This window comes from Zonotrichia albicollis, chromosome 2, assembly GCF_047830755.1.
Source record: "Zonotrichia albicollis isolate bZonAlb1 chromosome 2, bZonAlb1.hap1, whole genome shotgun sequence".
NCBI classification, from domain to species: domain Eukaryota; kingdom Metazoa; phylum Chordata; class Aves; order Passeriformes; family Passerellidae; genus Zonotrichia; species Zonotrichia albicollis.
In genome coordinates this window covers 73,397,382-73,411,747 of record NC_133820.1, presented here as the reverse complement: position 1 = coordinate 73,411,747, position 14,366 = coordinate 73,397,382, and the positions used below count along the sequence as shown (strand labels likewise).

Genomic DNA, 14,366 nt, shown 5'->3' with positions numbered 1-14,366 from the left:
TAATAAAGGAAAACAAAGTAATCAGTTAATGTTTCATTATAAAAGTTCAAACTGTGCCCACATTCTCCACATTTTTTGTGGTTTCCTCTTCTTACTAATAAAAAGTATAGTAGAGATACAGTGAAATGGATCAAGATTATAAAAAAATGATGTCTTTCTTCGCACAAAGCACAATTAAGAACTGGGACTGTGCTGAAGGACTTAAAGTTCAAAATTTATTAGGGTTAAAGAGGAATTACACAAATGTAATGCGAGAACAATCTGTCAGGGATTATTAAATGAAAAGATTTTGCTCTGGAATTCAACAATGTCTGAAAGGCAACTGTTGAACACCAAACAGTAGAGGGGAACACTTGCCATTCCAATTTACAATCAATAATGTTATGGTGTTTCTTGAATCAGCTATGCTCCCTTTGGGTACAAGGGCACTCAGAGCTGTTATTCAGCTTTTGATGCCTTTGGCAAGTGATGGATCAGCTTTGTAAGGCCCAAACAACTAAATCTTGATGGTAGGAATATATTTTAGAATGGGGAGATCTGGAAACTATAGAATTATGTGTCTGCTGGCACTAGTCTCTGTTCTGCTGGGAACAGCAGTATGCTTTGCTTTTCCCTGTCCAGCAAATTCCATTGTAGCTGAAGCTCATTTCAGCCTCCCCTTTTATCTTTCCCCTCAGACAAGAATTAATGAAATTTCAGATCTTTCCAGGAGTTGAATCACTCTTGGTTAAAACTTTCAGTTCTAGTGGGGAGCCCAGCAAGTGTTCAGATTGTAACTAAGAGAATGATTGTTCTGATTTTGCATGCTGTATTTCTGTGAGCATTTTAGTTACTTCCTAACAAATAAGACTTCAGGGTTTTTTTTTTTTTTTTCTTCAGAATTTTGTCAGCTACTGTTGAAAAATGTGAGAGTTTAATGTTCTTGGTTTAGAATGAACTATAATTTAAAACAGATCTTTTAGTGATGAGAAGTCCCTTATGCTAACAATTGTGTTGATGCAACCTTAGGTTGCTTAGTTTGGAAAGCAGAATATTTATCCGCTTCCTGGTATTTCAGTGTTCAGGCATTCTTCCTACTTCTGTGAGCTATGCCTAGAAAACCTTATTTTAGCCTTGTCTTCATAAAAAAAAAAAAAAGCTATTTTCAAGACTGTTGTAAAACTACTTAGATCTAGTTCATAATTTCTTTTGTATTTTAAAGTAAATTGTCACAAATAACTGCTGGTGAACAGCTCAATATGAAATAAGTGGATCTGATGGCACCTGTGTAGTGTCATGGTCTAGGTAATAGGCTCGGTGGTGCCTTTTTATTTTTTCTTTTGAGACTAAAGGTTTGTTTTGTTTTGTTTCATGTCATATTATAGGACAGTAGTCATGCAGCTGTAAAAGCAATCCAAGTCTTCAAAAGTTGAAGCTTGTATTTCAAAGGTATTTTGTTTTGGTTTTTGCCACTAGGATGATATGTTTTAGAAGATTTTTTTTCTTTAGCATACAGATGCACAGACATGATTTTTCTTACAAAGATTGTGGGTAGCAGATTATATCCAGACCTGTGGCAGAAATAGAAATGTGTATTGCAATTCATGAATGTAGATTATTTCAGTGGCACCTACCAAGAATGAAATTGTTTCAGAGTTTTACAGAGTAGCTCCCTAGGATCCAGTCCACAATTTTATGAAGTGCTGTTCTACAGGCTTCCAATACTTCCAAGTATTTATGACACAGTCCTGTCACCACTCTTTTGAGGACTCTAATTTCAGTCAGGTCATTCCCACAGATGGAGGTAGTTGACTACATTTAAATGTGTATATGGATCTGAATATGAAGGAGACAGTAAAAGCAATCTGTCCAGTATCCAAAACTCCTTTGAGGTGGTGGTGTGTGTGTATGTTGGCAACCACATCTGTTAATTTTAGTCTTTTTAATAAGGATGTAGGGTGTGAAGATAAAAGGAGCTGTGAAGGGTGGGAGATGCATTCTTGTGTGGTTCAAAGTGCTGTAGCACTTTGTTTCTCAGCCTGAGAGGGCAGAGCAGGAGCATCAGATAAGGTACTACTGACAATACATAGCTCAGATGCTGGGGGCCATGTATGTGTCTCCAGTGGGCTAGATTTGATGTATACACAGAACTTTAAAGGGTGTGTAGTTTTCTATTGTATAATAGCTGAAAAGAAAGTTATTTTGAAAAAGTTCATGCTTAGTAAGATCAAACTTCTGGAGCTGTGAGAACTGTCTGTGTATTTTGTGATCCCCTGGTTTCTTCTCTCATTAGCATGGTAACATCTCACATCTCTAGTTCCTTCAAATAGTCACATCCTTTCTGCAGCAGCTGCCCACTCCCCTGCTTTATTTTTTTTTCCACTGTAAGCAGATGTTCCCATTTTCTTTCTTGTGTATACTTTCCCTTCTATTCCAGTGCTCTCCACAAATGAAAATTTAACTGCATATTTTCTTTGATTTCCTTTTAGTCTAGATTCTTACTTAACTTGTTCAGATATTTCTATTCATTCCCTTCAGCTGTGGGATTTCTTTCTCTTTTTACCTGTTGGAAATAGAGAATAGTTATGTTTCTTGAGATTTTGGGCGCTTTTTTTTTTTTTTGCCACTTGTTATGGTTTAGGAGTGGCACTCCCTTGTTCAGTGCCCCTTACAACCTTCAATGGGAGATAAAAAAGGCCGAGATCGTGGGTTGAGATAAAAGCAATTTACTGGAAACAGCAATGAGATAAGAACAGTAACAGCAACAATATTAATAACAAAAGTTTACAAAAAGAGAGTGATTTGCAGGGAATTGCTCACTGACTGGGACGGTGAACAAAATGATGGACAGACCATCTGCCTCCATGTTTTGTCCCCAAGCCCAAGACAATGAAAAAAATGGCAGACAGATCATCTGGTCGGGACCAGTGTTACCCCACCACTGCATTTGTCGCTTGGTTCCCTGGCAAAGGAATGCCTCCTCCTTCCCCTTCTTTTCCATGAAGCAAGAGAGAGACCCATTTCCCTCCTCGCTGGCCATGAGGTGAGATGGGATTGAATTGCACTGTGTCTTGGCTATGCCCACATGGTTCCACATAACCCGTGTCCTTGTCCAAAACCAGGACATTGATAAAGGAGGTGAAAATTTCTAGAGGCGTTAGGAGGTATCAGAGTTTTCAGTGGGAAGTGCAATATTTTAAACCAGCAAGAAAAGTAATACATGTCCTCTGCTTCTTATTGCTGCCAACTACATAAGGACGTGACCTGAAGTCTACTAAAGAAGTATCATGTAAGTTTGCAGTAATTTAGTTTATTGCATAATTGTAGAACTCTGCATACAATTCCTGCATGAGTTGCCTAGAGTAGACACACTCTATGCTTAAATGTTTTTCCTTAGTATTGTGATGCCTTAAGTAGTGCTGTAACATTGTGTATGACCCCTCCTGAGTGAAAATTCCTGAGGCTATTAGCCAGGAGTTTGTTTCTTGATTTGGAAGTAGGGAATTAAGTAGTGCATGTTTAACTGTTAATTCTTTTTGCATGTTTGTGTGTCTGTATTATCTCAGTCATAAGACTCGTAATGAATAAAGTTTGCTTTCTAGTGCTGAAAGAGGCAAACTTTTTTTTTTAATACTTTTTTAATTTCTGCCCTTTTAGCTTCCAGTTTGAGGCTGTCAGGGCCCACTTAAGGAAATGAGTAAATTTAGATAATTTAACTACTTTTTATTCTGACTGCAAAGGAAATTATTTTGTTTCTTGTAAAGTTCCAGGTTTCTTTGCCAAGTTCCAAGGTAGCCATGAAGAATTTTACTGTATTTTCATTAAGGCATGAAAATTGCTTGAAACCTGTCCTGCAGGGATGTGCAGGTCTTCTAGGAGAATCTGCAATTCTAGCATTGATAAGACTTTGAGGCAACTCAAAAGTCATGTTTTTAAGAGTCACAGTTTTCAGTGTGTAGTTGAAGAAGTTAAGAAATTTGAGAGGTCTGTTAAAGTGTGTAACTGCAAGAGAAAACAGTCATGTGATTCTGGGATTTGCAGCCCCATGACATACCCTTCTGGGTTCAGTAAGGGCTCTTCTTCAAGCATAATCAGAAAAAGTGAACTTTTAGTGGTAACCTTTTTTTATCCAGTTGCTTTAATGTCATTCTATTCCTTTGCTGCCTGAGCTATAGAGTTCTCACATTGCTGGTGAAAACCTACTTTTGCTTTCACATGTGTAGTAAGCAGGGTGTGTACACGAGAGTGCTAAACATTCTGTTCAATGTGCTAAAAGAAATTCAAGGCCAAGTGAATTTTGTGGGTAGACTGGGAACAGACAAAAGAGGAGGATTATGGCTTTGTAACCCATTTTCCAGGATGCTGGTTATCAGTCCTTCTTCTAAGGCCTGATTTATGTCTTAGTTTAGTGATTTCATTTTTGCAGAATACAGCTTCTTTTCTGCACTGTGGCATGTTCTCAGGAGCATTGTGCTGCCTAGCAAGTGTAGAGTATTAAAAGTGATTTAGGAGATGATTCAAATTTCTCTCTCCACCTACTCGGAAGGGACTTGAATCTAGTTCCTTCAATCCCTGTGTGAGGTCTTGAATTCCTTATTCTTTGGTTGTATCCTAGACAACAAAGATCAAAGACCTCAACAGGTCATTTAGTCTGTGTCCCAATCCTTGGCAAAATTTATTGTGCTTTTGAAAACATTTTTTAAGAATTATGTAGCTCTTAAATAGCTCTCTTACCATTTTTGGCATTAATTTCAGCTTAGGAAAATCCTCTTGATAATTCATGCTTATGTCGAGTTTTGTCAAGGATCATCACTGAGCTAGAAATTTTAATCCTATGTCTCCTTGGCAGGACTTCTCATCTATGCCTATCTCCTTTGGAAGTCAGTAGCACATTATACTATTGTAGCATATTTTCTTCTCTCAAATATTTGAAGCATGTATAACTTAATTTGGAACAATCATCCTGTAAAGCTGGGAAACTAATCTCATTTGTGAAATAATATACAGAATTAGCTAAACAGTAGCAATGTATTTGGTAAACAGCATTTGACAGTTTTGAAGATTTGTACTGGGGGAAGGAAGAAGGAAAAGTTAAAAAAGAGAGTATTTTGTATGATGTATTATTGTAAAATAGTACAATAACAGATCATATTTAAGGAAAGATTTGTGTGGTTTTAGCTTTTTAGTTTGTTTGCATAATAATTCCTACTAATACTTTATCAAGCCTATGTTGTTATTTTAAGTGAAATTCTTATGACAGTGTGTGAATAATGAGAAATAAATTCAGTTTACACAATGTATTTGGGAGATCCTATTTGTATTAATTATTTTCTATTTGTATGAATTATTAAAAGAAAGAATAAGCCAAAATCTCCAGCAATGTTAATATATGTTTATACAATCACTTTTTCTTTGTGGTATTTTGTAATAATGTGATAACATCATATATTTAAAAATACATCTTTTTGAAGGGGACAAGAAAATAGAGACATACATATATATACCTGCATGCTATATAGGTATACAACAACTCAGCTATATTCTAAGCTAATCTTATTTTTTTAATAAGCTGGTGATCTTTGATAATTTTGGTAGCTATAGTTAGACAAAAGCAATCACAAAAATAGATAGATGTCTCAGTGTTGAGACATATTGCCATGTTTTTTAAGATCTGTTATTGTTAAAATCCAATTCATAATCCTAGCCTGGCCAGGGTAACAGAGGCATGTTGCATGATATTTTAAATATGACTCAATTTGTACAAGTAACATTAGCATGTTTATTCAGGCCCTATATATTAAAAAAAAATAAATATTGAAGGCTAACAAGCTGACAAATTTGACTGAACAGCAAAAGTATTGAAATACAAACAAAACATGCAAAACCTCTCAAGTTTTTGTCTGTGTGTTTTATGATCTTTTCTCTGTGAATTGACTATGCTTGATAGCAAATGTGCTTTCTGAATTCATGAATGTTTCCTTTAAATATTAAGAATTAACCATGATTGTATTTGTGATTAATCTGGCAGTAAAAAGAGAGGAGGAGGAGGATTTTGAAGAAAAGAAATCCATTAAGAAACGCATCAAAGAATTAAAAGTTTTGGATCCTAAGATTGCACAGAATCTGTGTAAGTAGATTCTGTTAGTTATTTTTTTTCCCTCAGAGTAATGTATAAATCTTCCGTAAAAATGCCTTTCTCTCTTGTGTGATTACCTGGTAACCACTTATTGTTTGAAATGTGTTTAAAGATGTGCATATTGTTTTAAGCACAAATATGAGTTTACACAACTGAAACACTTAAAAAGACCCGAGAAATAGTTAAAGATTATTCCTTGTTCAAGACTGTATGTATTGAAGTGCAAGCATAAAGCTATGTATCTAATCCATCTGTATTTTCAATACATCCATCAAGGAATACTGGATGCCCCCTTCCCCTGCATGTCCCCATCCCTTGTCAACAAAAGGATGAAAATGCCTGCAGTGTGTCTGCCCATCTCATGAACTTTGTAGAAACTAGGTGATACTCAGTATTACGGAATAATATACAAAGAAAATAAAGTTTTGATGGAGAGGAGTTCTAGGAAGAATAGGTTCCTAAATGCCAGCAGAGATTAAATAAGAAATAACTGTATTATGGTGACTAAACAAAGAGTGCTTGTAAGAACATTTAACAAAATGTTCTGTTTCTGTGGCTTGGTTTTGGTTTGTCATGGTGCTTCTTTCAGAGAAGGCCCTGACAAGACTATTGAAAAAATTACAGTTGTCACCTTAGCACAAAATACTGTAATAGCAGTGATTCTTCTAAAGAGTAGACTTGTCTCTGACTGCTTATGGAAGTCTTCTGTGATGCTGGATGTTGTATATAACGAATGGATATGGAGAAGGCTGGAATTGCAAGAAAACAATAATTAAAAATACATTAAAAATTGTTATCTTACCTAAATTATTTGGCATAGTGTTTGTTAATCTGGAGATGCTATGACCTGTTTTGCTGCTGTTTTTTAAATAGAAGCAAGATAGCTCTTGTCTTGCTTTCTTCATTATTTGTGGAATCTCTGTTTTAGCAATTTTCCTTGGATCTTTCCGAGTGCCTTATGAAGAGATCAAAATGATGATATTGGAAGTAGATGAAACACAGCTCTCAGAGTCCATGATTCAGGTAACAAAAATAGCACTTTAAATCCCAGTATTTCAAGAGAAGCTTCTCAGTAAATAGAAATGCATAGCTAAAAACACCCCTTAATGTAAACTTTTGGCTAATTATTAATGGCAAGAATGTTCTTTTCCTGTGAACAGTAATTTTTTTTTTTTAATTTGTAATGCTAATATTTTTATGAAAGCAGCTTGTGTTGTTTTTGGCTGGGACTAAGTTAATTGTCTTCATGGTGGCTGATATGGGGTTATATTTGCATTTGTGCTGAGCAGAGCTTTGATAATAGAGAGATGTTTTTGTTATTGCTGAGCAGGGCTTGCACAGAGCCAAGGCCTTTTTTGTTGGTACTGCCACGCTGGCAAGGGGGCTGGGTGTGTATGGGAGGTTGGGAGGGGACACATCCAGGACAGGTGACCCCAAATGACCAAGGGGACATTCCAGACAGTATGACATGATGCTCAGTATGTAAAGTGGAAGGAAAAAAAAAGGGAGATGGAGTGGTGGTGTTTGTCAAGTCACCATTACATTTGATGGAGCCCTGCTCTCCTGAAGATGGCAGTAAATATCTCCCAGCCCATGGGAACCAATGAATGAATTCCTTGCTTTGCTTTGCTTGTGTGCATGGTTTTATCTCATCCTGTGAGTTTTCTGAGTTTAACCCTTCCAACCTCATCCTTATCCCACTGTGGGGAGAGTGAGTGAGGGGCTGCTTGGGGCTTGCTTACTGGATGGGATTAAAGTATGACACAGCTGAATTTATATTCTCAATGTTCCATATTGTCTGCACCTAAATAGAGACTTTTTCATGTGTACATATGATGTTTTGTTTCTTCCCTACTTACCAAATTTTTCTTTGCTTTGTTTTAGCTCTGTCTTATCTGCACAAATCTCTATTTTTGTTGTTTAGTTTGGGTGGTTTTTTTTGTTTGTTAGAGCTGTAACAATCCAATGTCTTGCCCTTGAGCATTTACACCATTCACCACTTCTCTTCCATGGAGTTTATTTAAGTAGTGTGTTCTCTTTCAATATTACTTTTTTAAAACACAAAGTCAGTATGACTCTATGTGGAGCCAAAATAAACTGGAAGTTCTTCTATATACAGTGATATTTAAGGGTTGAAAAGCTGAAGAATTTAATGAAATAAACACAAGTGAACCATTTTAAAGATGGGAAAAATAATTTGGAGGGGGTGTCTTGAAGTCATTTGAGCCAAGACTCTCAAAGCCAGGTCAACTAGAGCACTTTGATCAGGGCCTTTCCCATCAAATTTTTAGTATCTCTGAGTCTGGAGACCCATTGGCTTTTCTGTAAACCTTTTTCAGTGTTGAATACTTGTAGTAGAAAATGTTTCTTTGTTTATCTAACTGGAATCTTAGTTGTGATAACTTGTGATCTTTGTTCTTCTATTGCACAACTCCAAGAACAGCTTAGTTACACCTTCTTTGTGCCACGTAGTTGGGTATCTGCACACTTTAAGGGCCCATGAGGCTTTCCCAGAGTTGAACAGAGTGACTTCTCTGAGTCTGTCCTTGCCTGTCATGTGCCATATTCTTTAGTCGTCTTGGTGGGCATCAGTAAATTTGAAAATGTCGGTCTTTAGAAAAATTATCTATATTTTGGACAGGACTCTGGCATACTGTGATGAACTTCAAATTATTTCTATTATGGCTCATAAATGTCAAAACATAATATAGCAATAATTGATAATTACTGTCTATGTACTAGTAATGTGGCATAGGTTTTAGATAGCTAATCTCTTCAGCATACTTCAAAGTGTGTTGAGACTTGGGTACCAGTCCCTGCTGAAACATGAAAGAAAGGTGAAGGTAGATTGGTTTTTTAGAAACATAATCTATTTGCAGGAATGTTGATTAGTTAAAACAAGTACAGGTATCAGGGTCATAAAGTTAGTTGTTACATTAAGGCTCACTGAAATTCAGGTGTGGCTTCTACTGCAACACATAGGAACTTGTATTCAGATGTCAAAACAAGACAAATCTGTATGTCTGTGGTTTTCCTGCAAAATGAATTTCCACCATATTGGAATATCAAAATAACATCTTGTCTTATCGCACAGGAGACTGTGCAATGCTCGGCATGCTTTTCTTCCTGCATGCAATTTTGCCCTCACTTCCTGTGACTTGGATTTCAAAGATGTTTAATTTCTCTTCAGCTATTTGGACTTCACTTTCCCTTCTTCATTGAAGAATGAGATGTTTCTCTTAAATATTTGAAGGAGCAAGCATGAACCGTGATCTCCAGTGACAGTATATATAATCATTGTATAATTCTCATTCTTTTGTTCAATGATGCAGTTAATATTGGCATTAAAACTATTACTTTAAGGTTATTAGGATGAATATTGTTTACACTTCTAAAATGTTTTTTTTAGTCTAATTTGCACTTAGATCACTTTTTCAAGGTTTTCTTCATGCTCAACAGCAGCATGATGTGTATCTTTATCTTATTTTATTTGGTATAGCAGTGGAAATTCTGTATTGTAGCATGAAAAACTGAGAGATGGAATATGCTCTTCTGTTATGCTCTGCTTAAACTCTGTCTCAGGTAGTCCATCTTGCTCTGAGACTCTCTCATGCTATTTGATCTTAGCACTGTTTTTCAACAGTTAACATTTAGCTTGTTAGAAAAATTAGGTCCGCAACAATTAAATGAAGCAACCTGAATAAATAAGTACTATATATTAAAAATATAAAGCACTGTTATTTTGATAATTTCTATGTGTATTATCTAAAGAAGGCGAAATTTATTTTTGCATTTAGACTCTGGTAAAGAAAATAATCAAACCAATAATGGGTAGTTAATTAATGGCATATTTCTATGTGAAGATGCTGTAATCTAAGAAGAGAAAATTTATTTTCATGGATAATTTTTTTGCTTTTGTATCATTATTTTTAATTTCTTCTGTGGATTATTATTTTCATTATAATTATGAAATATATAATACATATATAATACATAATAATCATATTGTGTATGCCTTGGGATAAAGAATGCCTAATTTTCTGTATATTTAGAACATCTAGCATGCCCTGTTCCCACTGGAGCTTTGCAGTAGGCATAGCTAAAAATATAATAGATTATAACTCTTTGACACTATGCTGATTATCTTGTGGCTCTATTAATTGGTATTGGCAGTAAATTATGTTGAAATTCAGTGTATACAGTAACCTCTTTTTGTGGTTGGCATCAAAATTGAGTCCAAAGTGCTTTCAACAGTGGTTGAGCCCTTTCGTCTTTGCTTTTGGAGGGGAGTGAACAATTTTATTTAAGAAAAGGGTAAGAGAAGATGAAGAGCCAAAAGTGAGAAATTATATCCTACAAGAGTACAGTGATATTAGCAGCTGCTGTGATTATGTAAAATTCAATGGAATGGAATACAAGTGATCATGTACACAATATCCTGTATGAACACATTCATATAAATCACTCAAGAATATAGACTGTATTTTTTTGCCAAGTGATTAATCCCTTGAAGACCTAAATCAGGTAGAAAATTCAGTAGAACTTAGGCTTCAAATTTAGTTTCCAAGTTTAGATGTAATAATATTTATCAAATGGGTTCATCCAAATTGCTTTTTTTGTGAGTAAAACAACCCTATAATAACTTTGAAAAGGGGACTAAGTTTGAACTTGAAAAAGGACTTAAAACACCCATCTTTCTTTGAAAATGGTAAAACAATGTGCCCCATTGCTTCAAAAAGTTGGTATGCACCTTCATATATACTTTTAAATAACTTTAAGTATCGAGCTCTATGTCTCTATTTCTACCTTCCACATACTTTTCAAGTATGCATTATGACCATGCTATGAAAATGTGTTCCATGTATTTCATCATTCTGAGAAGAGGGAAATATAGCCATATATGGCTAATTTTATAGCCATATATGGCTAATTTTCTTCATTCATACAGGTTACCTTAGAGAGCATGGTACTTCTCCTTTTCAGAAATTTCTTGCTTTCAGCAGATATTTTTGTTTAGTTGTAACTGTTTTGTTCAGTGGATCCTAATAATCACTGTTTCTGAAATTGGAAATTTGTTCTTAATCCAGCTCTTGTTATGCTTAAGAAATAAAATGTATTTTCTCTCCATCTGTCTCCATTCCCCGCTTCAGTTAGAAATGAAATCTAGCACTTCAAAATGTAAAAACTCCAAAAGCCATGTTGTAATCCAAAGACTCATTGACTAATTATTGAAATATTTCCCGTGACACAGTCAAAATTCTTTCTCCTGCTTACTCTCCTGCTTGTTATTGTTTGATATTCAAAATGTATTTCATCTGTAGCTGCTCAAAAGCTTTATCTGAACACCATAAAAGCTGCTTTGATATCAGCTGCTCCTTCTGTTTTGGTTGCTTTTTTTTATATTATGATGCTCAACGTTGAAAATCTTCATTTAACACTTGACTGTTTTTGGTTTTTGAAAGTTCTGTGGACAGTTTTTCTTCATATGAAAACTATTTCTGCATCAAAGAATAACATTTTAATTTCAGTAAATATTAAGGAATTGTATTATATTTAGAGCTGTGTTTGGGAATGCTGGGTATCAAAAAAAAATAGGTGTGTTATGAATTTCTAATTTAAAATGTATCTTTTTTATCTTTTGTACCCTTTCATTTTTGCTCAGTACTACTGATTTATTGCCAGACATCTTCATCCATAATTAATAAGTGTAGTCTGTTTTACAAAAATATTTTCCATATGTGAGAGTGGTAAGGATATGTATGACTGCTGTTCCACTAAAATTCAGTTTGATCATATCTAAATCAAGCTCCTAAAATTTAAGTTTACATTATTGTTTTAAGCATCGTTGTTCCTGCATTTTTAATAGTTTTGTCTTTTCTTACCAAAATCCTTATTTGAGCATGGACATTCTGTTGAATCAGTCTACTGATTTAGGGATATTTTTCAGCTACTACTGAAAAGAGTAAAATTTGTTCTTCTTAAACTAAAGAAGTGTGTTAAGCAAAGCACAGGTATGACTTTTTATCTGCCTGGCCCCAGAGAGGTAATTTTTATATCTTAACTGGCTAAATTTCCTGTTTAAGAAGGAATTAGGATCTTTAGAGGGTAAAATTAGGGTTTTTTAAGACTTTCAGATGGAGATTCGGCTCACTAACTGAAACAAATTCTTTTTTGCTCATTGTATATCACCAAAGCTATTTACTTGAGAGGTAATAAAACAAATGTTGGCAACCAAAATGTCTGCCTTTTCCATCAAGTAATGGGGAAGTTGGTCTTGTTTCTTTCTTGAAATATGGTAGTAGTAGCAGTGGAGTGGCTGTGTGTCCTAGACTGGCTTCAGGGTTAAAAGGATTGAATCTGAAGTTCAGGAGAGTGAGCTTACCAGTAGACCAAAGAGTGTTTTAAGAAAGGAAAATCTCTCTTGTGTTTTTCTCGCTGTGACAGAAGAACCAATGTGCAACCAGAAACACAAGAGTCATGATCTGAGAGACACAGCAGGCCGTAGGGACTCTGGCTATTGCCTGGTAGTTGCAGCAGTAATCTTGGGAAGGGACAGAATTGAGCTACTGATTCAAATTTTATACCACAATTAAGTGTCTGAGAAGCTTTCTATTTCCAGAATATCCAAAAAGCCATTTTTAGCCAGCCTAGCAGAAGCTAATTAGAGTGGGGTTCAGGTGCCCAGTTGTGGGTGTCTTTTTGTAGATAATATGTGTCTGAGTGTTCAGGAAGCTCCAGGGGAGTCAGAGGATTCTTCAGGGGAACAGATGAAGGTGAAATGTTTGATTCCCTTACTTGTAAGACGTTCACTTTATATGTGTCCAACCTCCCCATATTGAGTTCAGAATTCAGCTGAAGCTGAATCTCACCTCTGATTTACTACTTTTAGCAAGTTTTCATGCTAAGTTGTAGTGTAAGTAAGTAAATAAGTAAGTGTAATGGGTTTAAACTTTTGTTTTGAAATGCTAGAAAATTAATTATTCTTTTCCAAAATACTTTTGATCCAGCATTAGTAATTCTTGCCAGAATTTGGGTGGCTATGTTATGCTTAAAGTTCCTGTTTTGTTTGCTTTGAAGTGTTCTGTTTCCATCATGCCTATCAAGCACATTCCTTCATTAAAACAGTTCTAAAAAAATGCTACGGAAGTGTGTAGAATCAGTGTCAGTATTGCAGTATTGCTGGCAGTATTGCATCACTTATCTTTTACACTCTCAGTTACTTTAATTTGTGTGTTGCTATGTACATTCTGCTGTCTTCAGGAAAGAGTGTTGTCTTTGGAGTGTATGGCAGTAATGCATGTGTAAACCTGTTTGTTTACTATAATAGAAGCAACAGTGAATCTGAGATTTTTAAGCCTATTTTATTTTCCTTTATAGAATTTAATAAAACACCTCCCTGAACAAGAGCAATTGAATGCATTGTCCAAGTTCAAGAACGAGTATAACAATTTGTCTGAGCCAGAGCAGTTTGGTGTTGTGGTGAGTTCTGTTTTATTATCACTGTTTTTTTTTTTTTTTTTTTTGTCCTTTCTGAAATACAGTGTTAATATAATATTATAGAAAAAAACCAAAACAGTTGCTTCTTCCTAAAAGTGAAGGGATTCCAGACTGGGAGAAGATTACAGGTGCTGCCATTCAACTGGACTTTTGTTGGACATATCCATGGAGATGAAAGGCCTGATTATTGAAATATTGCTTCTGGAATGATTTTGGATTCTCTTTGTTTAAACAAGTTATTTGTATTTGCAAAAGAAACCAAACCAAAACGATAAAAACTTAGTTATTTTCTGTGGCAAAACTTCACTGGGAGATACAGAGCTATTTTTGAATTTTCATAGCTATAATAGTTTGGCCTTACTTTTGTTTACATTAAAAAATCTGAACCTTTTTAAGTGAAGTTTTCTACACTTAAGTTTTTCTTTCTATTCTCCATGTAAATGAGAAGAATATAATGTCATAGTGATCATGTTGACCTATTCTGCCTCCTGCTGCCTCTGTTTTATACCATGTCCTGTAAAGAGTATCCCTAATCACTTTTTCCCTTCCCTCTGGAAAGATATGTTTGTAGTATCTTCCAGGTTGAATTCACAAAGGAAGACTGGAAGTGAAAAAAAGAAAATGCTACTTCAGAGCTGGCAGTTGATGCTTTTTGTGAAAATACAGTTTGCATCTAATTTCTCTATAGCTCATAATTCATAGTTGGTAATTACTTCATCCAGACAAACACAGAGTCATGCTATGTAGTTTCCTG

At 35.2% G+C, this 14,366-nt stretch overlaps 1 protein-coding gene across 3 annotated transcripts in view; it reads left to right on the top strand.

Moving 5' to 3' along the window:
* DIAPH3 (diaphanous related formin 3) overlaps nucleotides 1-14,366 on the top strand; it is a 202,356-nt gene that overhangs the window by 78,622 nt on the left and 109,368 nt on the right. For 2 of the 3 annotated variants that reach the window (XM_074535503.1, XM_074535501.1), the window contains 4 exons: nucleotides 3,236-3,268; nucleotides 6,008-6,106; nucleotides 7,044-7,138; nucleotides 13,493-13,594. In XM_074535503.1, the coding sequence (XP_074391604.1) occupies nucleotides 3,236-3,268; nucleotides 6,008-6,106; nucleotides 7,044-7,138; nucleotides 13,493-13,594 (329 nt within the window). The remainder of the gene's footprint in view (nucleotides 1-3,235; nucleotides 3,269-6,007; nucleotides 6,107-7,043; nucleotides 7,139-13,492; nucleotides 13,595-14,366) is intronic. The other variant, XM_074535502.1, reaches the window with a different exon arrangement.